The sequence below is a fragment of the Microcaecilia unicolor genome, chromosome 1 (genome assembly GCF_901765095.1).
Source record: "Microcaecilia unicolor chromosome 1, aMicUni1.1, whole genome shotgun sequence".
Taxonomy (NCBI): Eukaryota; Metazoa; Chordata; class Amphibia; order Gymnophiona; family Siphonopidae; genus Microcaecilia; species Microcaecilia unicolor.
In genome coordinates, this window is record NC_044031.1 from 649,229,129 (window position 1) to 649,256,031 (window position 26,903).

The 26,903-nt window shown below is 44.9% G+C and overlaps 1 protein-coding gene across 1 annotated transcript in view; it reads right to left on the bottom strand.

Moving 5' to 3' along the window:
• The window catches only part of LOC115456575 (MLX-interacting protein-like), a 141,744-nt gene extending 128,953 nt beyond the window's left edge, over positions 1 to 12,791 (bottom strand). Inside the window, exons 1-2 of the mRNA XM_030185753.1 lie at positions 11,852 to 12,791; positions 11,620 to 11,726 (exon numbers count right to left, since the gene is read on the bottom strand). Coding sequence (XP_030041613.1) covers positions 11,620 to 11,726; positions 11,852 to 12,225 — 481 coding nt within the window. The 5' untranslated portion in view covers positions 12,226 to 12,791. The remainder of the gene's footprint in view (positions 1 to 11,619; positions 11,727 to 11,851) is intronic.
• Positions 12,792 to 26,903: the final 14,112 nt, after the last annotated feature.

A 26,903-nucleotide genomic window follows, 5' to 3' on the forward strand; every position in this document is an offset into this window, starting at 1 on the left:
AGACCCTACCGTGCATATGCACTAGTTCCCATCTTGAACTATCACACAGGACCTCCTTAGTAAGATGAGCCACATTGCTCTGTCTCACTTAGTGGCTTTCAACAATTTAAAACACATTTTGTGTTTTGTTGCATGCAAACCTCTTCCCTTGCCCCTTTAATATCCCTAGTTAACTTTTTCAAGCATTCTCAAATGATATTTCTTTTACATGTTCACCCTCTGCTTCCTTCTTCTGATAGATGGCCAACCTACTTGGGGCCTATATTTCAAAGTCCAAGTCATTTGATTTTGAAATCATCCAATTAATCATGTGAGGGTGCTCCGGCGCTCTGCTTTTACCTTCCTCTCAAGAGATTTACAAAGGTCTTTTTAAAGATCATTGCCTACTTTTGCCATGGTGATTCACTGGATGATTTCAATCTACAGACCTATTGCACAGATCTTTTGAAAGTCTCCTGAAGCAGGCATTGTTGCTGAAACATAGTGCTGTGTCAATCAAGTCATCAATCACCACCAATAAACCTTCTTTTTTTGAACTCTTTGAAAGTTTTTTTTGTTTTGTTTGTCCCAGAACAGCCGTTGTCCACTTCACACTTTTCCTTTTCATTTACACCAACACCTCAAAAATTAGCCTGATTGAAATCCCTTCAAATTTTGCACCAAGAGTATTTTACTCAAACTAACCATCAGCTCTCCTTCTTCCCTCTTAGAGATCAATGCGGTCAAATCTCTTAAACCCATTCAATTAAGAGAAACAGAGCAAAGATTTTACTCCAAGTATTTTCTGATCATATTAAAAAAAAGCAGGAGGCCTTGAACTTAGGACTAATCAATGTTTAAATATTTAGTAATACTTGATGTATTGCCTTTTCTTATAGGCAAGTTCACAAAATAAAACAGGTAAAAATTTTAAAAAAGAGTAAATAAGGAACTCAGAGCAAGAAATTCATACATAACAATAAAACAACAGGATCTTTCATGAGTAAATCACCTGGACCGGATGGCATACATCTAAGGGTACTCAAAGAACTCAAGCATGAAACCTGAGTAAAAATGAAACTCGTCCACTAGACTCGGACGCCGTTGTAGGGAGACCTGAGGATTAGACAGTGCCAGCAGGATATCATCTGCGAATGCCAAGACCCGCACTTCCTGGGTGTCTATCTGGACACCCACGATTTCATTTTCTCGTATCATGTGTAGGAAGGGCTCTAGATATAAAATGAAAAAAGTGGGGAAATGGGGAAACCCTGGTGTGTGCCCTGTTCAGTAAGAAAAAAAATCAGTTTTAGCACCATTGACCAGGACTAATTGCTAACTAACTGCCTGATAAAACCACCCTTCTATCCCAACATAATGCAGTGTGGCCAATCTACCTGGTCAAAGGCTTTTTCCACATCAAGACTAGCATGCTAGGAGTCTGAGTAGATTGTTGCATGAGCCATGGCCATCAAGACTTTCTGGAGATTGAGTACTGATTGGCGATCCCAAACAAACACCATCTGAAAGTCGCTGATCAGTGTAAGAAGAAGAGCTGACAATCGTTCCACTAAAATGCGAGCCAGTATTTAATATCCACATTGATATGCAAGTAGGATTGGAGTTCAGCTTACCAGGGTTTGGTATTAATGTTATCAATACCTCATTAGCTCTGTGGGAAAAGCCTCCATTCTCTATAGCATTATTGTAAAAAGCCAATAGGGGGCCGCAAAGTTCCACCTTTAACAATTTGATACTCTGGGAAGAAATCATCGGGTCCTGGGGCAGTCCTGGTTCTGGTTGTTCTAATTGCCTTTTGGAGTTCCTTAGCAGTAAGGGGTGTAGTAAGAGTATCTCGATCACTCTGAAACAGTTGAGGCATGCCCGCATCATGCAAATAATCGAGTAAGTCTGGACCAAGTTCATGGGGTCAAGAAGCATAAAAGGTGGAAAAATGTTGGTAAAAAATATTTGCAATAGCTCCGGCATCATGTTGGAAAGTACCACAGCGATCAGTAAGACCTGGAATATTTCTGGAACCTATCCAGCATTTGGTAATATTGGCCAAGAGTTTGCCTGCCCAGTTGTCATATTAATAGTATTGGAACTTCCTATAAAATAGCATTTTCTTTGTGCATTCATGGATAAGATTATTAAGGGTGGTCAGAGTAGCCGTCAAGGCCTCCCGAGCTGTTGAGGTGGGACAGCGTATATAAGTACGTTTAACCATAGCGTATTATTCCCTAGGCTAACCTACATTTTCTATGGGCTACATATGATGTAATATCGCCCCGCAGCACTGCTTTCGAGGTTTCACAAAAAAAGAACAGGATTGTCCATGAGTGGTCATTAAACCCTATGTATGTGTCCCATTTTTCGTTTAAATATTTCTGAGTATCCTCAAAAAGATAAGCGGGAAAGTGACAGGATGAACCCCAGAGGTCTGTCCACCAATCTAAGTCCACCAAAAGCATGGCATGGTCAGTGATCGGTATGGGGCCAATCTCCATCTTATTTGCATGGTGACATCGAGAGTGTGAAGCAGGTAGCTTAGTGGGGTTTAAAAAAGGTTTGGATGGCTTCCTAAAGGAAAATTCCATAGACCATTAGTAAAATGGACTTGGGGAAAATCTACTGCTTATTTCTAGGATAGGCAGCTTAAAATGTATTGTACTGTTTTGGGATCTTGCCAGGTACTTGTAACCTAGTTTGGCCACTGTTGGAAACAGTATGCTGGGCTTGATGGACCTTCGGTTTGTCCCAGTATGGTAATACTTATGTACTTGTATGCAAGGCAGTGTGCCATGTGCCCTGGAAATATGCATATAGTCCCGTTCTGTTGGCTGAAACACCCTCCAAACATCCACTAAACCCAAGGAGGTGCACAGGTAGGGCAGGCCACAGTCCACACCCCACCCACACACTCTTAGTGGGAGCGGAGCGGTCTACCGCTGGGTCCATGACCTGGCTAAAATCTTCCATTAATAACAGAGGCACAACAGGGTCTCGAAGGCCCTTCTGAACCAGACTCTGAAAAAAGGTGTGTTTGTATTGGTTACGTGCATAGACTGTCAAACAATTGAATGTGCATCCAGGGAGTTCAATCTGCAGCATAAGATATTGACCAAAATCATTGTGTAGAATAGGCGTAACCTCGCATATCAGCAATTTCCTAATAAAAACCACCACTCTTGCTTTGCGTCGTGGAGAGGAGGAATAATATACCCCTCCCACCCAACCTCTATTCTAGTGATTCCCAAACCTAGTCCTGGAGGCACCCTAGCCAGTCACAATGAATATTCCACTGCATGCAAATCAATCTCATAAATATTAATTGTGGATATTCTGAAAACCTGACTGGCTGGGGTGCCTCCAGGACCAGGTTTGGGAACCACTGCTCTATTCAGTTTCTGGTATTCAGCATCATTCAATTTAGTTTCCTGTAAACAAATAATATCGGCCTGGTATCAATGGAGTCAATATTTTGATATGCCTGAAACATTCAAAGACATCACTCTTAAGCCCTATTTAGCAGCCATGGAGGTAAATTGGGCCTGACAGAGAGCTTATGCAGTGTGCTATAATGAATTCCCCCAGGCGCCCAGCCTCGCCCCAGGGAAGTTCGAGAAACAAGTGCATCCTGTTGCATAATGAAAAAAGATGGACAGTAATCCCAGACCTCCTCTTTCTCTTACTCAGAGAAAGAGGAGGTCTGGGATTACTGTCCATCTTTTTTTCAATGGCCTGTGGCACATAAATGACTGGTTTCGGGGCGTCTCTCATTTTTCGTTTACCTCATTAGAAACTTTTTTTTAGTCGCCCATTTCATTTAGCTATGTGCTGCATGCCCATGGTGCTGCCCTGGGGCTTTTTTGGACTATATATTCCATTTACTGTCCTCTATGTACTACTTGTCAATGGGTTAGTAAAGCTCTTAAATTACCATTCAGGATGCCTTCACTATTGCCTATTCAGGGAAATGGTACTTTTTTGCCAGGCATGTCTATAGCTCACTTTCAACATTAGAATGCCCAGGGTCTTTCCTTCCTTTTTCCACGTTGTAACTGATGATGGGGCTCTGCACCCTTACCCTACTTTATGTACTGACTATGGCTTGGACACTAGAGATGTTTTCTCTTTGTGGCCACAATTCCTACTTTTGTACTTACAACAGCTGCACATGAACTTCTAACAGAAACTTACAGTTTAGAGGCTCAACAAAGGGGGTCTCTGAGATGTCACCATAATACTCTGTTGGAGTTACTTCCAGACTATGATTTCGCCCCACTGGTTCAGTGTTGGACAACGGATTTGGGTATTCAAATATTGCCTGAGTATATTTTAAAGAGCCTTAGGACTTGCAAAGCTACTACTAAAAATGTTACACATTGGTAAATGTAATACAAAATTGTGATGCGACTTTATATTTCCCCTTCTCATACATATAAAGGCGTTTAGCCATATTGACTGTTGTGGTAAATGTTATCAACAGGCAGCAACATTTGGACACTTGTTTTGGCACTCTCCATTAATTCAAGCCTATTGGACATCCCTGGGCAGACAAGTTTCTCTATTATGAAAAGTACGATGGACCCCTAGGCTAAAACTTTTGTTTGGTATATATGACATTTCTTATCCAAGACCTAGAGGTTGTATGAACATAAGAGAAGCCATAATAGGTCAGACCAATGGTCCATCTAGCCCAATATCCTGTTTTCCAAAAACAGTGGCCAAGCCAGGTCACAAGTACCTGGCAGAAACCCAAATCATATCAACACTCCATACTACAAATCCCAGGGCAAATAGTTGCTTCCCATGTCTGTTTCAATAGCAGACTATGGACTTTTCCTCCAGGAATTTATCCAAACCATTCGTCCGAACCTTTTTTAAACCCAGATACACTAACCGCTGTTACCACATCCTCCAGCGAAGCGTTCCAGAGCTTAACTATTCGTTGAGTGAAAAAATATTTGTCCTCCTATTTGTTTTAAAAGTATTTCCATGTAACTTTGAGTGTTCCCTAGTCTTTGTACTTTTTGAATGAGTAAAAAATCGATTTACATCTACACCACCACACAGGATTTTGTAGACCTCAATCATATCTCCCCTCATCCGTCTCTTTTCCAAGCTGAAGAGCCCTAACCTCTTTAGCCTTTCCTCATACAAGAGGAATTCCATCTCCTTTATCATCTTAGTCGCTCTTCTTTGAACCTTTTCTAAATTCCACAATATCTTTCTTGAGATACGGCGACCAGAACTGAACGCAATACTCAAGGTGCGGACACACCATGGAGCGATACAAAGGCATCATAGTATTATTCTTATTCACTATCCCTTTCCTAATAATTCTTAGCATCCTGTTTGCTTTTTTGGCCATTGCCGTATACTAAGCAGAAAATTTCAGCGTATTATCTACAACGACACCTAGATCTTTTTCTTGAGTGCTGACCTCCAAGATGGATCCTGGCATCAGGTAACTATGATTCGGATTATTCTTTCCAATGTGCATCACTTTGCATTTGTCCACATTAAATTTCATCTGCCATTTGGACGCCCAGTCTTTCAATTTCCTAAGGTCTTCCTGCAATATTTCATAGTTCGCGTGTGTTTTAACAACCTTGAATAGTTTTGTATCATCTGCAAATTTAATCACCTCACTCATCGTTTTGATTTCCATATCATTTATAGATATGTTAAACAGCACCAGTCCCAGAACAGATCCCTGCAGCACTCCACTGTTCACCTTACTCCATTGAGAGAAATTACCATTTAGCCCTACCCCCCGTTTCCTGTCCAAATAACCAATTCCTAATTCACACCAGAACATTGCCTTCTATACCATGACTTTAATTTTCTCAAACGTATAGTCTTGATGAGACTTAAATGCATTCTCACCAACTGGATTTGACCAGAGGCCCCCATGTTTACACTGCAGAAATCTTTACTTATCACCCAGGCGTCATTGGCATGGTGAGTGTTTGCAGATATGGAGACAAGATTGGGTAAAAAATTTTGTACTGTTTGGGAACCTTTTTGGAATACACTCACGGCCACTGCTCGTAGTCACCTGCTTAATACGTGACATGATAGGACTGGTGTAACTCAGGCCTTAGTTGATTGTTGTGATGTGCACTTCGGATTGTTTGTTTTTTGGGGGGTGGGTTATATTTCTGGTTTTATGGTTCTTACTTAGTACTGTTATAATTGTTATTGTACATTTTGGAATTCCTTCTTCCCAATTAAGAGATTTTTTTTTTATGTGAAGGTGCTTCATTGCATGTCCCCTAGACTTTGAATTTTTGGAAAAAGTAAACAAGCAACTCACATCTACCCATTCCACAAAAATCAGCATTTTATAGACCTTTATCTGGTTAGCACAGGAATGCCCACTCTCCACCTATGACATTTATTTTATTTATTTTTGTTACATTTGTACCCTGCGCTTTCCCACTCATAGCAGGCTCAATGCGGCTTACATGGGGCAATGGAGGGTTAAGTGACTTGCCCAGAGTCACAAGGAGCTGCCTGTGCCTGAAGTGGGAATTGAACTCAGTTCCTCAGTTCCCCAGGACCAAAGTCCACCACCCTAACCACTAGGCCACTCCTCAAAAAAAAAAATATATATATATATATATACACATATACATTTTAGCACGCAGTTAGCGCACCGCTCATTCAGAATGCATAAGCAAGCCCATCGGTACTGTTTTTTCAGTTGTGCAAGGTGTGCATTAGCAGCCTAATAAAAGAACCTCTTAGTGAATAAACTCTTAATTCAAGGTGTTTTTCCTATTACATTATGAAATATTATGTTAGCACCAACTCCAAAGGCAGAAGGGTTAGATCTGATACTTTCCAGTAATTTTTGTCCTATTGGAAGTATTCCTATCTGGGCTAAATTATTGGAGACATTAGCAGCACAGCAATGTTCAGATCTGTTGGGGGTTTTTTTTAATGATCAATTTGACTGCTTACACTCATCCCAATATGGATTTAGACTCATTTTAATACTGAACTTCTTTTGAAATCTTGCAATAACAAATGGATAGAGCTTTCTTTTAAAGCATCATTTCAGTATACTTCACCAGTTGGTTTCATAAGAACATAAATGTTGCCATACTGGGACAGACCAAAGGTCCATCAAGCCCAGCATCTTGTTTCCAACAGTGGCCAGTCCAGGTCACAAGTACCTGGCAAGATCCCAAAACAGTAAAATACATTTTATGCTGCTTATCAAGCAGTGGATTTTCACCACGTCCATCTTAATAATGACTTATGGACTTTTCTTTTAGAAAGTTATCCAAACATTTTTAAACCCCGCTAACTGCTTTTGCCACATTCTCTGGCAATGAATTCCAGAGTTGATTTAACATTGCCTGAAGAAATATTTTCTCCAATTTGTTTTAAATTTACTACTTTGTAGCTTTATTGCGTGCCCCCTAGACCTAGTATTTTTGGAAAGAGTAACCAAGCGATTCACATCTACTCGTTCCACTCTAAATTATTTTATAGACCTTTATCATATCTCCCCTCAGCCGTCTTTTCTCCAAGCTGAAGAGCCCTAGCCATTTTAGCCTTTCCTCATAGGGATGTTGTCCCATCCCCTTTATCATTTTTGTTTCCCTTCTCTGTAACTTTTCTAATTCCACTATATATTTTTTTGAGATGCGGTGACAAGAATTGCACATAGTATTCGAGGTGCGGACATACCATGGAGCGATACTAACACATTATAAAGTCCTCATTTTTGTTTTCCATTCCTTTCCTAATAATACCTAACGTGCTATTTGCTTTCTCTGCCACCACTATACACTGAGCAGAGGGTTTCAATGTATCATCAACGATGACATCTAGTTCTCTTTCCTGATCGGTGACTCCTAATGTGGAACCTTGCATCACATAGCTATAGTTCAGGTTCCTCTTTCCCACATGCATCACCCTGCACTTGCTCATATTAAACATAATCCGCCATCTGGAAGACTAGTCTCGTAAAGTCCTCTTGTAATTTTTCACAATCCTCTTGTGATTTAACAACTTCTAATAATTTTGTCAGCAAATTTAATTCCTCTCTAGTTACGCCAACATCTAGATCATTTAGAAAGATGTTAAAAAGCAGCAGTCCCAGCACAGACCCCTGGGAAACCCCACTATCTACCCTTCTCATTTGAGAACACTGAACATTTAACCCTACTCTCTGTTTTCTATCTTTTAATCAGTTTTTAATCCACAATAGAACACTACCTCCTATCCCATGACTCTCCCCTGGAGTCTTTCATGAGGTACTTTGTCAAATGCCTTTTGAAATCCAGATACAAAATATCAACTGGCTCACCTTTAACCACATTTGTTCACCCCGTCAAAGAAATGTAGTAGAGATTTCGCTTCACTAAATCCATGTTGGCTTTGTCTCATTAATCCATGCTTTTGAATATGCTCTGTAATTACTTTACCATTTTGTCCGTCACCGACTTCAGGCTCGCCAGTCTAAAATTTCCCGGATCACCTCTGGAACCTTTTTTTAAAAATCAGCATTACATTGGTCACCTTCAACACTGACGTCAGGCTCCCTGGTCTAAAATTTCCCGGATCACCTCTGGAATCTTTTTAAAAAATCAGCGTTACATTGGCCACCCTCCAATCTTCCAGTACCATGCTTCATTTTAAAGATAAATTACACACTACTAACAATAGTTCTGCAATTCTGGGATCCGGTCCAGGCAATTTGCTACTCTTCAATTTGTCAAATTGCGCCACTACATCTTCCAGGTTAATAAAGATTTCATTCAGTTTCTCTGACTCGTCAGCTTTGAATACCATTTCTAGCACTGGTATATCTGCCAAATCTTCCTCAGTGAAGATTAAAGAAATTTTTTCATTTCTCCGCTATAGCTTTGTCTTCCCTGAGTGCCCCTTTCACCCCTTAGTCATCTAGTGGTCCAACTGATTCTTTTGCTGGCTTCTTGCTTTTAATATACCTAAAAAGGTTTTTACTATGTGTTTTTGATTCCAACGCAATCTTTTTTTCAAAGTCTCTCTTTGCCTTTCTTATCAGCGCTTTGCATTTGACTTGCCATCCCTTATGCTGTTTCTTGATATTTTCAGTCAGATCTTTCTCCTGAAGAATTTTCTTTTAGCTCTAATAGTTTCCGTCACCTCACTTTTTAACCATGCTGGTTGTTGTTTGGCCTTCCTTCCTCCTTTTTAATACATGGAATATATTTGGCCTGGGCTTCCAGGATGGTATTTTTGAACAGATGCAAAAAAAAAGTTGTAAAGCAAGGTAGACAAATGATCTAGGTAAAATCCAATACACTGGCTGTCTTTGATACAGTAAATCATCATTTTTTAGCAAACTGAGATAGATATTGCTGCGGTAGTTTTGAAAAGAATTGAGGAGTTTTTACTTAATAGGATTTACTGTGTTTATAAAAATGGTGTTTTTTTTTTTTAACTGGTAGTCTTTTAGTGGCGTTCCAAAGGGTTCCCCATTGTCCCCTTTAGGTGAATATTTTATGGTACCAAGTTGTGAACTGTTTTCTTATGCTAACAATATTTTTGTCCTTGTTGTAACTGGGTTAACTACAACAAAACATTTAGGATTCCTGCTACAAAGTGGCGCTACCAATTAGCATGTGCTAAATGCAAAGTAGCCCATGGGAATTTAATAGGTTTCTTTGCATTCAGCACGCCACTAATCAGTAGCACCACTTTGTAAAAGGAGCCCTTAATTTGGTAAACAATTGTATTACTGTTATTGAAGACTGGACTATATTATGTTATCTAAAACTGAATAAACAAAAACTATCTTGTAGAATCAGTACCAAAATCAGTGTCTCTCCATTCCAGTATGACCCTACCAATAGAAGAAACATCAGGAGTTCATGGTGTCATTTTAGATAAAACTCTTTAACAAAAGATCCAATGTCTATGAAGCTCATTATAGATTATTGGTTCAATTGATTATTGCAATTCTCTATATCTGGGAACTTCAGCAAAATTACTTAACGGACTTTAGTTTTTATAGTATATTGCTGCCAAATTTTATTTTATATTTTTGTTACATTTGTACCCTGCGCTTTCCCACTCATAGCAGGTTCAATGCGGCTTACATATTATATACAGGTACTTATTTGTACCTGGGGCAATGGAGGGTTAAGTGACTTGCCCAGAGTCATAAGGAGCTGCCTGTGCCTGCAGTGGGAATTGATATTCAAAGTTCAAAAATATGAGAAGGGTCTCCACTGTTGTCAAAACTACACTGGCTAACCATTCAGGCTCGCACTTCCTTGAAAGTGGCAAGTACAGTTTTTAAACCTTATCGGGATCTGTTCTCTCCAAGCTATTTTCCCAGTTCAGTAACTGTTTTAGCCTTTAGATCATCACCTAGAGGACTGAATCTGTGTCAATTTAATTTTCCTTCAGCAAGAGGTATCCATTTTAAATAGGTCTTTGATTCCTACTTTCTTTTCAAGCAATTAGCTTTGAAATAGTCTTCCACTAAAAATAAGACTTCAATTTTCCTAGTATTTATGCTCAACTTTGTGTTCCATTTTGCAATATATAGTATTCAAATCTGGAATATTAATAATTTTCTCTTTCATAAGCTAGTGTATACACTTTAACAGCCTATTTGTAATTTTCTGATGAAAGTTCCAGCTTCTTTTAAGTATTATTTTAAGTTGCCTAGAACGCCATAGGGAGTGGCCTTCTGATAAATGTTGAGAACAGAACAAGTGGTGGGCATGTATTGCCCAGCAAAGCCAAGGGGCCCTAGACAGTGAGATAGTCAGGCAATAGTCTCTCCAGTTTTGATCACTATTCAGATTCTTAGAAAGGTTGGTGGCCAAGCATTCAACTACTCAAGATGGTACAGACCAAATGAGGAAATCAGCAAAACCCAAGTGGAATAAAAAGCTGTATCTACATTGCTAATATCTGGATATAGTTTTGCAATGTGGACTGGAACAACTAGGCAGACTGGATGAGCCAACTATTCTTTTACCATGTATAGCAGCAAAACTAAGTGCTGTTGAAATGTACATCATAACACACTGCTATAAGTGAGTAGCAAAAACCCATACACACCCAAAATGCAGCTGGAAAAGGAACTCTGTAAAGAAATGCTAGCTGTTCTGGGATGAACAAGGACTCTGATCAGACAAGCAGAAAATGATAGCTCCCAGATAATAATCAAGGAGGACGACAGTGGACAGAGCCAAGCATAATGTACTTGTGATGAGATTTAAAATGGATAGACATTTCTAATCAGAGTCAGACTGGATTCTTTTGTGCTTCCAAGAGGTGACAGAAACAGTGATTTGAACCTGTACACAGAACAGACGTGTCATAAAGTAACTATAAGTGCACACTGATCTACAGTAACTTCAACAAAGATACAACTGTAAGCCATGGCTCCAAAGGAAGACTTTCAGAGAACAAGCTTTTTCTTGCTGATAAACATAAACATATCTTTGCCAAAATAAGCCTATTTTCTGATAGTTACCTTAACCACAGCCTCCAGTGCAAGTATGCAGCTCTTGCTGAGCTAAGAATCTAGCTAGTGACTACATATTTATGAATAAATTGTCTACTAGTTCTCAGACTGGTACAGTGGGATATGCAGGTGAAGTGAGCACTCACACTGTAGGTACCATGCTCGCCAGATTGCATTGTTGAGGCGGATCTTGTCCCTTTGGAGAAGTTTTAAACCTTTGAATGTCTTCCATTTTGGTGATACAATTTTTCCACTGTAAGAAAGGGTAGAAAAGGCAAGATTCAAACCTGACTGCTGACCTGAAATGTATTACCACTTACTGTATCCCCGCTCTAAAATTTTAAAGTAGAAACCACTCAAACACAGAAAAGGTCTTACCTGTACGCCAGGGTCATGCACTCAAACAGCTTAGTAAGCGAGGCATCGATGTTCAGATACCCACTGCTCCGTGGTCCAAAGCGGTAAATCTGGCATGTGCGAGCATTCACTGTGTCAAAATCATAAATGCCAGCATTCTTCAGCCGCTGCCCCTCACGCCTAAGTCCTGGCACAGCAGAGGTTATGAGGATCCCTGCCTTCTCGTGATCTACCACAGTCACAGAGGGCACGGTTTCTTTCTCATCTTCATCTCTTTCATCACCTGTTGTGCTCAGTGCGGTTTCTGGATCAGCATGCGCCTCTGACACCATAAAGTGCCCACTGTGAATAATCTGGGGACGGGGCACCCTTGGTGTTTCACTTTCCTGCCGCATACTTAAAGCAGAGGTTAAGTGCACCACAATATCAAAGTCACCAAACAAAATCCCTTTTTTTCAGTTTAAATATGAACACTTGTATTTTATGTCAAAACAACTAATCCAATAGCTCATACATGGAAAAATATAAAATATTGTTTCAAAAAAATACATTTTTAAAATTACATTTCTAGTAACATAACTAAAACAACCTATTTCCCCAGGCTTTAACACTGAAGAAAACTGTATCAGTTAAAAGGTTTTGAAGTGGAATTGCACATTCCCCATCATTCCAAAAAAAACTCATCTTCCTAACCAGAAACATCATTACTTCATCAGTTACTACAGGGCCCCCCAACAGGAAGCAAAAATGATAATTCTTGTTTCCCCATCTTTAAACTACTACACTAAGAAAAATAAATGTGCCCAGAACACCGGGGCCTGCATCATTTTAAAGCACCGTCCTTTATTTTCGCTTTCACTTGGGTCCTTGCTGCCTCTCCGCTTAGTTCGGACCAAAGAGGGACGGGACGTTTAACTGGCTAGGACCCAGCTGATGTCCAACTTCCTTCAGCTCCAGTAATCAATACGGAAGCGGCGCTTTGCGCATACTCGGACAACACGCAACATGGAAGTGGCTCTCTGTGTGCATGCTCCATCGTAACACGTACACCAAGGAAGGAGCTGCCATGACGTCACAATGCTGAAGCCAATTAGTTTGATCTCACTTTCTCTCTCCGCCTCGAAGTCGTCATCCCCATTCACTCAAAACAAAGCAAGCAAACTTATGAGGTGCTGTATTCACTTTGTCGTTCTTTATTGTTGGTAGCATTTTTATTTGATTTCATTTATAGTGCAGCATACGGATGTACACAGAGGAAGTATTGGTTTCATTGGTTACAGTAGAGAGATGTGGTAGCCATGTTAGTCCACTCTTAAAGGTTATCAATAGAAATCAAACAAAATAAAACATGGAAAAGAAAATAAGATGATACCTTTTTTATTGGACATAACTTAATACATTTCTTGATTAGCTTTCGAAGGTTGCCCTTCTTCGTCAGATTGGAAATTAGCTCTACATTATAAATCATTGTGTTATTGGTTATAGGGACTCCATGTATTTGTGCAGAAATGTTTTCACCTAGTAAAGGGCCACAAACACAGACATCTTGCTATGAGAATGAGGTGCTTAACAATAACACTTACAATATATAAGTACAGTTTAAAAAAAATAATTAGGTTGAAACCTGGGAACATTTAACATATTTTTTTTCTTCTGCCTACATAAACAAGAAATAAACATTAAAAAAATGGTGGCATGTGGGAACTTGCTCCATGTTGTGGAATGCAGTGATATATTGTAAAAATGCATAATAAGGGAAGGCTTCCTTCATGCAGAAGTTTTGTCCAGAGTAAGTCTAAATTTGCCAACATTGTCCAGTTCAGCACCATATTAGGCACCACGGTCGTCCAAAGTTAATTATGTTCAGTGGGAAATAAATCCGTTGCCACAAGCTGCTTGCTATGAATATTCCATCACTGTTTCATTATTACTACCAAGTACATGTTAAGGGTGTAGGAGTGGAACGCCGGATACTACCCGAATACTACTGCCTACCAGAACAACCTCATGTTTTGTGCCTACTGATGGACTTATACTTATGTATTCTACCTCTGCTTTTGGCTTTTAGCCATACTTTATCACTGCACTGGACCTTTGTGCCTTACCCAGTTTTATTGTTTACTAATGTAAGACAGAATGCAGGGCTATTAGACATATAGCTTGTAACTGTAACTGTAGTAGCAAGGCGTATACGAGATCAGCTTGCACGTAGATGCCACATGAATAGGTGGCCTTGGAGGGTGCTAACACCCCCGCCCTGCATCTCTGAGCCGACGAGTCTTATCTCCTGTGCTAGAAAGGAGCATTGTGTGTATGTAGAATAAGCTGCTAAGTTTCGTTTCTCTTGCCAGTATCTTTTCAGTATTATGACGTGTGTACGTACTGAGAACTACAATTATGCACTGTAAGAACTACAACTGTTTACTGCGCATGCCAAATGTGAAGTGTAAGGGGCCTAGTGCGCAGGCCCAGTAGGGAAGTATAAATGTAAGTGTCAGGTGATTTGCGACACACAGTGTCCTGAGACTACTCGGTACTGTTCACTTGCTAGCAATAAAGTTGCCTTGTTTGGAACCAAATTTGGCCTTTTGTCTTCTGATTTACTAGCCTGTTTCATTGGCGAGCCAGCCAGGAGTGTTATCAAAAGGGAAATCGGATTATATTCTTCCCCTCCCCCACTGCGGTCGGATCGGGTCATCGATCCCCTTCCGAGAAGGTGGTGAGTGGCCACCGCTGATTTCAGCGTCCATCTCCCGGAGGAGGGCCGATCAACTCCGCCTGACTGTAGAGGGGGCTGTGTGGTTCCGGCAAGGCACCTTTTTCTATTTCAGAGAGAAGCGTACGACGGCGCGGCCTGCGACCCCGGCGGACAGGCGAGTATACTCTACGTAGTGACCGGCCCAGTAAGGACCGAAGAAGAGGCGTGATCACCCTCTTTTAGCCAGTGACTAATACGGACTATTGGTATAAGACTAGGTCTCGAAACTCACTAGGCTCCGACGACGAAACCGAGCGGCGAATGGGAGGGTTTCTTGTGGCGTATGAAAGTGTGTGAATGGGCTTGCAGTTCCAGGCCGGGCGACCGCGATCTGGTCAGGCCGAGTGTTGAACCTTCTGTGTCTGGTGGAACGAGACCCCTTACTCCTCCACCACCCCTTTCCCCCTTTGTCCGTCACCTGTCCTTTGGCACTCAGGTTAGGATGGGCGGGGGTGGGTCCACACCGTTAGATTTAATGACGAAACACTTTAGCGAAGTGTTCGATCAAGATAAGTGTAGCAGGGCCGGGATGATACAGCGATGTCAATTTATGTGGCCAGGGCTAGGGATTGCTGAATGGCCCCCGGGAGGGTCATTTGAGTATGAAAAGGTGGCGGCGGTCATGAATATTGTTATAGTTGAAGGGAACCCAGGCTGCCCCGAGGACATTCCATACATCCAAGCGTGGTTGGATGTAGTCCGGGATCCGCCGGCTTGGGCCCAACGGAAGGTAGAGAAAGCCGCCCTCATGGTGGTGAAGCAGAGGAAGGGCCGGAAAACTAAACTTAAAGCCCTGCCGACCTATGCCTTCGCTCTCCAAAGCCCGGCAACCGCTGCCGTTCAGAAGGCCGCAGGGACCGCCCCCATACGGCCGACCGCCCCTAGCGTAGAGGCCACTGAGACCACGCCCCCTGCTACCATTGTTAAGGCAGAAACCGCGCCCAGTACTACCAACACACTTTCCAGAATGAAAACCCCGAAGGGAACCCGAGGGAAAGTTCAGGGTTTGCCCGAAAAGAAGCCCCCAAAGGCCCCGATACTTGCTACGACAGAAGCATACGAAGACGATATTGCGCCACCACCATATGCCCCTATATACCCCGACTTCGCGGGCCTAGCAGAGGGCCCGGATAACACCGGAGCCTCCGGGTCAGAGTCGGAAGCCGAAGAGATTTCCCGACCAGCCTCACCTGAACCAACGGGCCACGCGACTACCCGGAAGAGTAAACGGGGTGTGAAGAACATTACCCGGTTTCCCCAATCAAGTCCACCAAAGGCCCTCCCTCCCGGCCGTAAAGGGGGGCCCATCAATATATACCCAGTCCGACTATCTACCACTTTTACCCCAAACCCGACAGAAGAAGGGGGTCAGCCCATTGAATCAACAGTTTATAGCCACGTTCCCTTCTCCAGTGCCGACTTGTACAATTGGAAATTGCATGGGCCATCTTACGACCAGAAGCCCGAGCAGTTGGTAGAATTAGTGGAAGGCATTATATACAGCTATAATCCTACGTGGGGAGACCTTAGACAACTAAGCGCCCATATTCTGACCACGGAAGAACGCCGTCTCCTACAACAGAATATGGAGCAAGCTGTCCGGGATGCGAACCCAACTCATGCTAACTTACAGAATTTAATAGAAACGGAGGCGCCCCTCGCTGCCCCTGCGTGGGACTACCGAACCGCTGAAGGCCAGACCTTTATCCGCCGGTATCAGCAGGCGTACCTGGCAGCCTTGAAGAAGGGGAAGCAGAAGGTTACAAATATGGGGAAAATCCATAGTGTAGTCCAACTGAAGGACGAGAGTCCGGGGGACTTCCTCGAACGACTTATGGAGGCATTCAGAAGGCACAGTCCAATAAACCCCGAAGATCCCAAGAACCTCCCAACCGTGGTTATGAGTTTTGTTAGTCAGTCAGCACCGGATATACGAAGAAAGCTGCAGAGAACGGAGGGGTTTGAAGGGATGAGCATCAGCCAACTGAAAGCTATAGCTGATCGCGTATTCGGATATCGCGACCAAGAAGAGAAGACGGAGGCCCGGAAGGAATCGACCAGACGGATGCGGGAGAAGGCGGATGTGTTGGCCACGGTACTGGAAGAGCGCCTAAGGTCTAGACCAAAGGGGAGGGGAAAAAGGACAAGAGGAACACGGTCCCCCATAGGACGTAACCAGTGTGCAAATTGTCGGCAAGAAGGGCACTGGTGGGCTGACTGCCCAGAGGAGATACAGGACCGCCCGAGAGAGGAGGAACCGTGGGACCGCCCAAGAGAGGAGGAGACTAACGACCGCACAGGGGGCCCCAGACGAGGCCGGGGCCGAGGCCGAGGAGGTCGAGGACGGGATGACCAAAGGGAATGGCAGATGGCTGTTGACGCTACCCGGGACAGTACCGCATGAAGAGATCGGGAGGGCAGAGTCCCCACTGACCCTCTGGTGGAAATTCGGGTGGGGACGCAATTAATGAGAGCCTTACTAGACACGGGGGCCCAGCGATCTGTAATCACCACTGCCATAGCCCCGGCCACAAAAGAAACCATACCAATTGTGGGGGCCTCCGGGAAATCCCTTGCAGCGCCCCTCCTCAAGGAACGCCAAGTCCAGATCGGAGGGACGATGGTGTCTCATCAGTTCATACACATCCCCGGATGCCCAGTCCCCTTGATTGGTCGAGACCTACTCTGTAAGCTCCAGGCCACCTTGAAGTTCAAGACCACGGGGGAAGTGGAAGCTAGCTTTGAAGATCGGCCAGTAACACTTGTCTGCCCAGTGAGAGAAGAATGGAGACTACACGCCCTCCCAACTGTAGGGCCCGGCGACTGTCGGTATGACCAGAACACCCCTTTTGCCCAGCAGAGGCGGGCCCTAATGGATGAAGTGCCTAATGTATGGGCAGAAGTGAACTCAGGCGGACTGGCCGTTAATGCTATCCCCATATGGATTGAACTCAAACCAAATGCTCAAGTCGTCAACCAAGGACAATACCATATCCCTTATGCGGCCCGGCATAGTATGCAAATTCACTTACACAAACTTCTTCAACAGGGGGTCCTTAAACCGATCAGATCCGCGTGGAACACCCCATTACTGCCCGTTAAGAAGCCAGGCACATCAGAATACAGACCCGTCCAGGACCTGAGAAAAGTCAACAACCAGGTGGCCGATATAGTTGCTCTCGTACCGAACCCTTACTCCATTCTAGCCCAAGTGCCAGCCCACAGCAAGTGGTATAGTGTCATTGATCTGAAGGACGCCTTCTTCTCCATCCCCCTTGCTGCCGATAGCCAGAAGTTGTTTGCCTTCACGTGGGAAGACTTACAGACGGGAAATAAGCAGCAATTTACATGGACCCGGCTCCCCCAGGGGTTCAAGAATTCACCCACCCTCTTTGGTGACCAACTTGCCCAGGACCTGAAAACGTACCAGGACGAATACGGGCCGGTCGTTCAATACGTGGACGACCTGTTGGTGGCCCGTGAAACGTACACGGACTATGCAGAAGCTACCCTTTACCTCTTGAAAACCCTGGAAGCCCAGGGGTACCGGGCCAGTCGCAAAAAGGCCCAGATATGCGAGATCGAAGTCGAGTATCTGGGGTTTCGCCTCCGAGAAGGAACCCGAAGGCTCGGTACCCCCCGAACCCAAGCCATTCGCAACCAACCCACTCCTGCGAATAAGAAGGAATTGCGGGCACTCCTCGGAGCCGCTGGATACTGCCGGATCTGGGTCATCAACTTCGCTGTCCTGACCCAAGACTTGTACGCCAAACTGAAGGGACCTGAACTCGAGGGCCAAAATCTCCAGTGGGAGAAACACGAACTGAAAGCCCTTCAGGACCTCAAGGAGGCCCTTGTGGCCCCACCAGCGCTCGGACTGCCAGATGTGACTAAGCCGTTCCACTTGTTCATCGACGAAAAGAAGGGATTGGCACTTGGAGTCCTCACCCAACTGGTCGGCACCTGGCAACGCCCTGTAGCATATCTCTCCAAGGGAATGGACAACGTAGCACGAGGATGGCCGGGCTGTCTCCGGAGCATTGCGGCAGCCTGTCTGCTGATACACGAGGCCAATAAACTCACGTTTGGCCAAACACTTTTTGTGACCACACCCCACGCCATCCGCGGCCTACTCGAGAGTCACGGACCCAGATGGATGACCAACTCCCGATTGGTTAAATACCAAGCCCTCCTGTGCGAAAATCCGGAGGTGCGGATCCTGGACACAACTAACCTCAATCCCGCCACTCTCCTTCCAGCCCCTGAACCACCATTCCACGACTGTGAGGAGGTAATGGCCACTGTGCATTCTAGCAGACCTGACCTCAAGGACCAACCCTGGCAAGGGGGCATTACCTTGTTCACCGATGGAAGCAGCCAAGTAATAGAGGGAAGTCGAAGAGCTGGCTATGCTGTTGTATCTGAGGACCACGTGATCGAGGCTATGGCCCTGCCGCCCGGAACGTCAGCCCAGAAGGCGGAACTGATTGCCCTCACCAAAGCCCTCCTGTGGGCTGAAGGAAAAGTTGTTAATATTTACACCGACTCCAAATACGCCTTCCTCACCCTCCAGGTGCATGGAGCCCTGTACAAGGAGAGGGGATTTCTGACAGCTGAGGGAAAAGGACTCGCAAATGCCACCGAGATCTGCCAACTACTCGAGTCAGTCTGGAAGCCAAAGAAAGTAGCTGTGATGCATTGCAGGGCCCACACCGGCCGGACGGACCCTATTGCCCGTGGTAACCAACGGGCGGATGATGCTGCAAAAAGGGCAAGTCAGCTCCCTTACTCCTCTCATCCTTCTGACCCCGTACTCGTCGTCCAGCTCCCCGCAGAGACCCCTATCTACACCCCCCAAGAAACGGAGTGGGCCCGACAAGAATGTCTGGAGTCACGCAATGGCTGGTGGATACTACAGGACGGGCGCATATGGATACCCGAAGCCCTGGCCTGGGCAGTGACCAAAGAGGCTCACGACCGCACCCACCTGGGCAGGGATGCTCTGGGGCGCCTACTTGAGAAAACCTACTACATCAACAAGCTGTCTTTGTGGACCAAAAATGCTTCTAGTCAATGTGTAACTTGTGCCCGGAATAACCCCCGAACAGGACCCGGTCCTGCGCCAGGACATGTGCTCCGAGGCACTAGCCCTTTTCACGTTTGCCAGATTGACTTCACGCATATGCCCCCGGCCCGGGGCTACAAAGCCATCCTAGTCGCAGCGTGTACATACACCGGATGGATTGAAGCCCAGCCCACTAGAACGGAAATGGCTAAAGAAGTCACCTCCCTACTGATTCATCATATCCTACCCAGATATGGTCTCCCCAAGCAGATAAACTCCGACAACGGGCCTGCCTTTGCCAGTGAAGTGACTCAGCAGCTCAGTACAAGACTGGGCCTCGATTGGAAGTTGCATTGTGCCTGGAGACCCCAGAGCAGTGGAATAGTGGAGAGAGCTAACCGATCCCTGAAGAACCAGCTAGCCAAGCTATGCCAAGAAGCCAAAGCCAAATGGCCCGACCTGCTTCCACTGGCCTTGCTACATCTCAGGTGTACCCCCAAGGCTACCGGCCTTACCCCTTACGAGATGATGTACGCTAGGCCACCGCCACTACCCTCTTTCCCCGACTCCTTGCAGATACAGGGCGAGAATTCCTTAGTGAGACAGATGAAAGCCTTACACGAGGTAGTGCAAAACATCCAGCAATACACTGAGAGGGTAGCTCCCCTGGTTTTTACCAGTCCTATACACCGGTTCAGGGTAGGAGAGGAGGTATGGGTGAAAGAGTGGGATGACTCTGACTGTCTGAAACCCAAATGGAAAGGGCCCTCCCTTGTTCTCCTAACGACCCCAACCGCTGTTAAAATTGCAGGAAACCCAGTGTGGATACATTGGACCCGATTGAAGCCTGCTGCTCCTACTAGCAGCACCCCGAAGCGTTGGACTGCGCATCAACATCCTGACGCTCCACTACGGCTGACCCTAAGAAAGACGTGAACCGACAGATTCATGCCTGCCCAGCAACAGGAGCTCAGCTTTTGGACCCACTGCGTCTTCGGCTCTGTGTTCATTGCAGCCTTCATCGTGGGCCTCATTATCTTCTTGCTGCAAAGGCTTGGATACCTCCCACCATATATATAATGCTGAGCCTACTCCTCCTCCTTGGCTCAGTCCCGAGCTATCCTACCACCCTGAGCCAGAATTGCACTGAATATTTGCGCCTGGTGCGCCATCGTATAGAGGGAGGATATCACCTGGTTACCACCCTCATCCACCAGACGCAGCCCCCGGAAGGCAATTGCAAGCTCCTTCCGGCGTGTGCCATCATCACCCCGGATGGCCTCCAACAGTTCCACAGATGCCTCCAAGGCAACCTCACTGTCTGCCATAGTCCCACCAAGCCGAGATACTACAATGTCACCCTCAGTGTAGGACTCCCTGCGTATGTGGCCGGGCCCCCGGGAGTTGAAGGTGATGGCATTCTGTATTATGTCAATTCCACTCACATCCTTGCTGGCGGTATCCCAACTGTGGCTACACTCACCTTCGACGTTTGCGCCGCCATGGACAAACACCCTTGGTCCCGTAAGTGTGGAAGCCAAAGTTGGCGTCAGGCATATGTGAACGACCACAAGTATGTCTGCCCCTTCAGTCCAGACATGAGATGCTGCTCCCCTTGGGTTTGGCTCCCCTGTGCCGGCGACACTCGAGCCTCGGGCTGGGAACGAGTATGCGCTTATACGGGAGGAGGATATGCCGGATGCACCGGCCTGGGTGAATTTCGTCGAGGTTCTGGTAACTATGTGTCCCTAGACTGGCCCATCCGAGGCCACGACATGCCCTGGAGAGGAACGTGGGGCCTTGGCATTGACGGCGGAGGGATGGATCCGCTGACGTATATTACCATATATCAAAGCCTTGAAACAAAGCCTCCCACGCACTACCAGACTACTGTCGTTGGGTACCAAGAGGTATTCGATGAAATCGCTCGCGCTGAAGAGGCAGCGACTAAGTTCCCCATCTCCACAGAAGCGCGGAATATGTTCCTCAACCTGGCCGAAAACATCGCCTTCTCCCTGGGAATTACCAACTGTTTCGTCTGTGGAGGCACGGATATGGGTGAGCAATGGCCTTGGGAAGCGAAGGAGGTCCGACAGCAAACATGGGATGCGCTTAACACTACTAACATTACCTTTCCCCAGCGCCCGAAGCCGTACGAGTGGGCTCTGAGAACCAATATCATAGGTACCCTCTGCGCTAGTCGAGCGCCATCGAAGCGTTATTCTGTACCCGTGGGAGATTCCGCTTGCACGGGGGTCCTTCAGTTTAACGGCAGTCGACATACCTGGTGGCAGACGGACCGCCTGCCTGCCCCGGAGCCCATCTGGACTGAACCCACCTTGAAAGCAACGTGGACACACGGAGGGAATGCCTCCCTTAAGTGGGTAGCCCCGGAGGGCTACTACTATATTTGCGGGCGCAGGGCCTATGAACAGCTCCCGGCCCGCTGGTACGGTACCTGTCTCTTGGGTACCGTCCGACCTAGTTTCTTCCTTCTGCCCCTGCGAGTCGGCGAGACGTTGGGCATCCCCCTTTACGTGGAAAAGGGGCCTGATAACATTGCCAGACGTAAACGGTCTCTTCTAAGCACCAAACCTAAAGTCCAAATTGGAGACTGGAAAGACAACGAGTGGCCGCCAGAACGTATTATTCATTACTATGGACCGGCCACATGGGCTGAAGATGGCACATACGGGTACCGTACTCCTATCTATATGCTGAATCGCATTATCCGCTTGCAGGCAGTGCTCGAGATCCTTACCAACGATTCGGCATTTGCCCTCAACATTTTAGCCCGACAGAACACTAAGCTCATTACCGCAGTTTACCAAAATCGCTTGGCTCTTGACTACCTCTTAGCCCAGGAAGGCGGGGTGTGCGGCAAGTTTAACCTCAGTAATTGCTGCTTACAGATTGATGACCAAAGCCAAGTCATCAGCGAGATAACTGACCGCATGGTCAAATTAGCCCACGTCCCCGTCCAAACCTGGAACAGCGCTTGGGATTGGACTTCCTCCCTTACCAGCTGGTTGCCAACTTCCGGGAGCCTGCAAGGCCTCCTCGTCATGGGTGGCCTGTTTTTGCTGTCCTACCTATTAATTCCCTTGTCTCTTCCCTTAGTTTTCAGGTGTCTCCGCTCCACCATGGAAAGTATCGCTGACCGCCGAGCTGCTGCCCAACTTATGGCTCTCCAGGTGTACTCCCCCATTCCCCAGGCTGACGAAGCTGACGAAGAAGAACCTTGTGGCTGACGCGGACTTCTGTCCTCCCGAATCAATTTATGAGCCAATACCCTTGTGCCAGCATAAGACCGGCTACAAAGGGGGGGGGATTCCACTAGGGGCCCTCCGTCTCAACCCCGGCGAAGTAACCAGCGGCTGCACAAAGGCTTAGGGCTCCTTGTGACCTCCTTGCTAATACTTCTTGTCTCTCCTTTCCTTTTCAGGGTTCTGGGAATGATACTCTCCATCAGAATGAATGTCTAGTATCAAAAGGGGGGAATTGTAGGAGTGGAACGCCGGATACTACCCGAATACTACTGCCTACCAGAACAACCTCATGTTTTGTGCCTACTGATGGACTTATACTTATGTATTCTACCTCTGCTTTTGGCTTTTAGCCATACTTTATCACTGCACTGGACCTTTGTACCTTACCCAGTTTTATTGTTTACTAATGTAAGACAGAATGCAGGGCTATTAGACATATACAGTAGCTTGTAACTGTAACTGTAGTAGCAAGGCGTATACGAGATCAGCTTGCACGTAGATGCCACATGAATAGGTGGCCTTGGAGGGTGCTAACACCCCCGCCCTGCATCTCTGAGCCGACGAGTCTTATCTCCTGTGCTAGAAAGGAGCATTGTGTGTATGTAGAATAAGCTGCTAAGTTTCGTTTCTCTTGCCAGTATCTTTTCAGTATTATGACGTGTGTACGTACTGAGAACTACAATTATGCACTGTAAGAACTACAACTGTTTACTGCGCATGCCAAATGTGACGTGTAAGGGGCCTAGTGCGCAGGCCCAGTAGGGAAGTATAAATGTAAGTGTCAGGTGATTTGCGACACACAGTGTCCTGAGACTACTCGGTACTGTTCACTTGCTAGCAATAAAGTTGCCTTGTTTGGAACCAAATTTGGCCTTTTGTCTTCTGATTTACTAGCCTGTTTCAAGGGCATTTGCTTTAACCTTTGTTTTAATTCATTTTTCCAGTCCTTACATACACATGGTTCTGCTTTTTAAACCCAAAGGTGAATCCTAAGGTTGGTTGAACAAATAGGTATAAACTGTTGTACTAGGCTGCACATTTGGTTTGCTATTTCCTAAACATGTTACAAAATATTACAAGCTTCCTGCTTTTAATATACCTACAAAATTTTACTATGTGTTTTTGCCTCCAACGCAATCTTTTTTTTCGAAGTCCCTCTTAGCTTTCCTTATCAACGCTTTGCATTTGACTTTACATTCCTTATGCCGTTTCTTATTATTTTCAGTCGGTTCCTTCTTCCATTTTCTGAAGGATTTTCTTTTAGCTCTAATAGCTTCCTTCATTTCACTATTTAACCACGCCGGCTGTCATTTGGTCTTCCGTCCTCCTTTTTTAATACACGGAATATATTTGGCCTGGGCTTCCAGGATGGTGTTTTTGAACAGCATCCACGCCTGATGTAAATTTTGACCCTCGTAGTCGCTTCTCTAAGTTTTCTTTTCACCATTCTTCTCATTTTATCATAGTCTCCTTTTTTAAAGTTAAACGCTAACGTATTTGATTTCCTATGTATACTTACTTCAAAGCTAATATCAAATCCGATATTATGATCACTGTTATCAAGCGGCCCCAGCACCATTACCTCCCACACTAGATCATGCGCTCCACTAAGGACTAGGTCTAGAATTTTTCCTTCTCTCATTGGTTCTTGTACCAGCTGCTCCATAAAGCTGTCCTTGATTTCATCAAGTAATTTTACCTCCCTAGTGTGTCCCGATGTTACATTTACCCAGTCAATATCAGGATAATTGAAATCACCCATTATTATTGTGTTGCCCAGTTTGTTTGTGTCCCTAATTTCCTTTAACATTTCTGCATCCGTCTGTTCATCCTGGCCAGGCGGACGGTAGTACACTCCTATCATTATCCTTTTCCCCTTTACACATGGAAATTCAATCCAAGAAGTGTTGTTTCCTGCAGAATTTTCAATCTATTTGATTCAAGGCTCTCGTTAATATACAATGCTACCCCTCCACCAATTCCATCCACCCTATCACTACGATATAAATTGTACCCCGGTATGATGGTGTCCCACTGGTTATCCTCCTTCTACCAGGTCTCAGAGATGCCTATTATATCTAATTTTTCATTTAGTGCAATATATTCTCCCATCTTATTTCTTAGGCTCCTGGCATTCGCATATAGACATTTCAAACTGTGTTGCTCCTATTTACATCATGCTCAGTACTTGACAGTACTAATTTGCAATCTTTTGTCTGATTTTTATTTTGGGACACCTGATCTACTACGGTCTCTTTTGCAACCTCTCTATCAGGATACCCTATCTTCCCTGTTTTGGTGATATCTTTGAAAGATACCTTATCCCGAACCATGCGCTTTTGAGCGACTGTCGGCCTTCCCCCCATTTCTAGTTTAAAAGCTGCTCTATCTCCTTTTTAAATGCCGTTACCAGCAGCCTGGTCCCACCCTGGTTAAGGTGGAGCCCATCCTTTCGGAACAGGCTCCCCCTTCCCCATTTAGTCTCTCTAGTATTTAGTGTGTGCTATTTTTTAGCACGTGCTAAAAAAAACACTAGCGCGCCTTAGTAAAAGTACCCCTGTGACAGAAATGTGTTTTAAGCCTGTAAACTGCCTAAATTAGTTCTGAAGTGTATCTCTCTAGTTTGGCCAGCAGGTGGTATATGTTTATGTTTAAAGCTGCTACAGATGGGATGCAGCACACAGAGACACCATAGAGAGCAAATGGAGGAGGAACGCAACTGTTTATTAGTAAGGAAAGCACTAGGTGACAAAGACACAAAAAGGAATCCATTTACTTTATATTTAATGAAGGCTGACGCAGAAGGGGAAATGATAATTTATTTAATGAGGCGGCTGGGGAAGGGCTGGGACCCAGTAGCCGAAAGATATAAAACGAAAAAGAGAAGATGCTATATTGTTAGCTATTCCACACTGTAAGTTAATATCATGGAATGTAGGGGGCATCACATCCCCATGTAAGAGGAAAAAGATTTTAAAACACTTAAAACATTTAAATGCTGATGTTGTATGTATGCAGGAAACTAGGCTGTCCGATTTGGAACATGACAAACTTCAACAAAGCTGGGTTGGGCAGGTGCTCTATGCCTCAGGGGAAGGGAGAAAAGGTGGGGTAGCGATATGTTTCCATAAACGTTTAGCCTATTCAGTTAAAAAAGAATTACAGGATTCTGCAGGACGATATCTCTTGGTCAAATTATGGTTACAGGGGAGAGAATTATATATACTAAATGTATATGCTCCTACACCACCGGAGAAATCATTCTTCCCTAACTTGTTGAAGCAAATGACACCATATCAGGGTAAAGATTTGATTGTAATGGGAGATATGAATTGCCTGATGGACCCTAAGTTAGATTGTACAGGGGTAAGAGGACATACACAAGCAGGTCACAAAGAAGGGAAAATATTGAAGGAATTTGGGTACTCTCTCTCTGTGATAGACGCCTGGAGGAACTTACACCCAGAAACCAAAGAGTACTCGCATAGATCGAGAGCTCACGGTACGTGGGGAAGGATAGACTATATATTCATGTCCGAATCACTGTTTTCTCAGGTCATCAATTCCAAAATGGAAGAGATATTAATTTCTGACCATAGTCCCGTATGGGTTGAATTAAATGACCCCAGCAGATCGGTGGCAGCTAAACGTTGGAGATTCCCGAGTTATTTAGCCAATGACAAATCATTTCAAAAATTTTTAAAGGCCCGATGGGAGGAGTTCGCTCATTTCAATAAAGCACACCAATCCAATCCACAACTGTTTTGGTGCACAGGAAAGGCGGTTTTGCGAGGAGATCTGATCGCATATGTTGCGGCTAGAAGGAAGAGGTCTGCGCGTAGTTTAATTAGTTTAAACAAACAGCTGGTGAGGGCAAGATGCCGATATTTGGCACAATCAACAGAAGTTAATAAAGATAGATACTTAGCAATACAAGCTTCCATCAACTCATTATTACATGAGAATTTACTTAGAAATCAG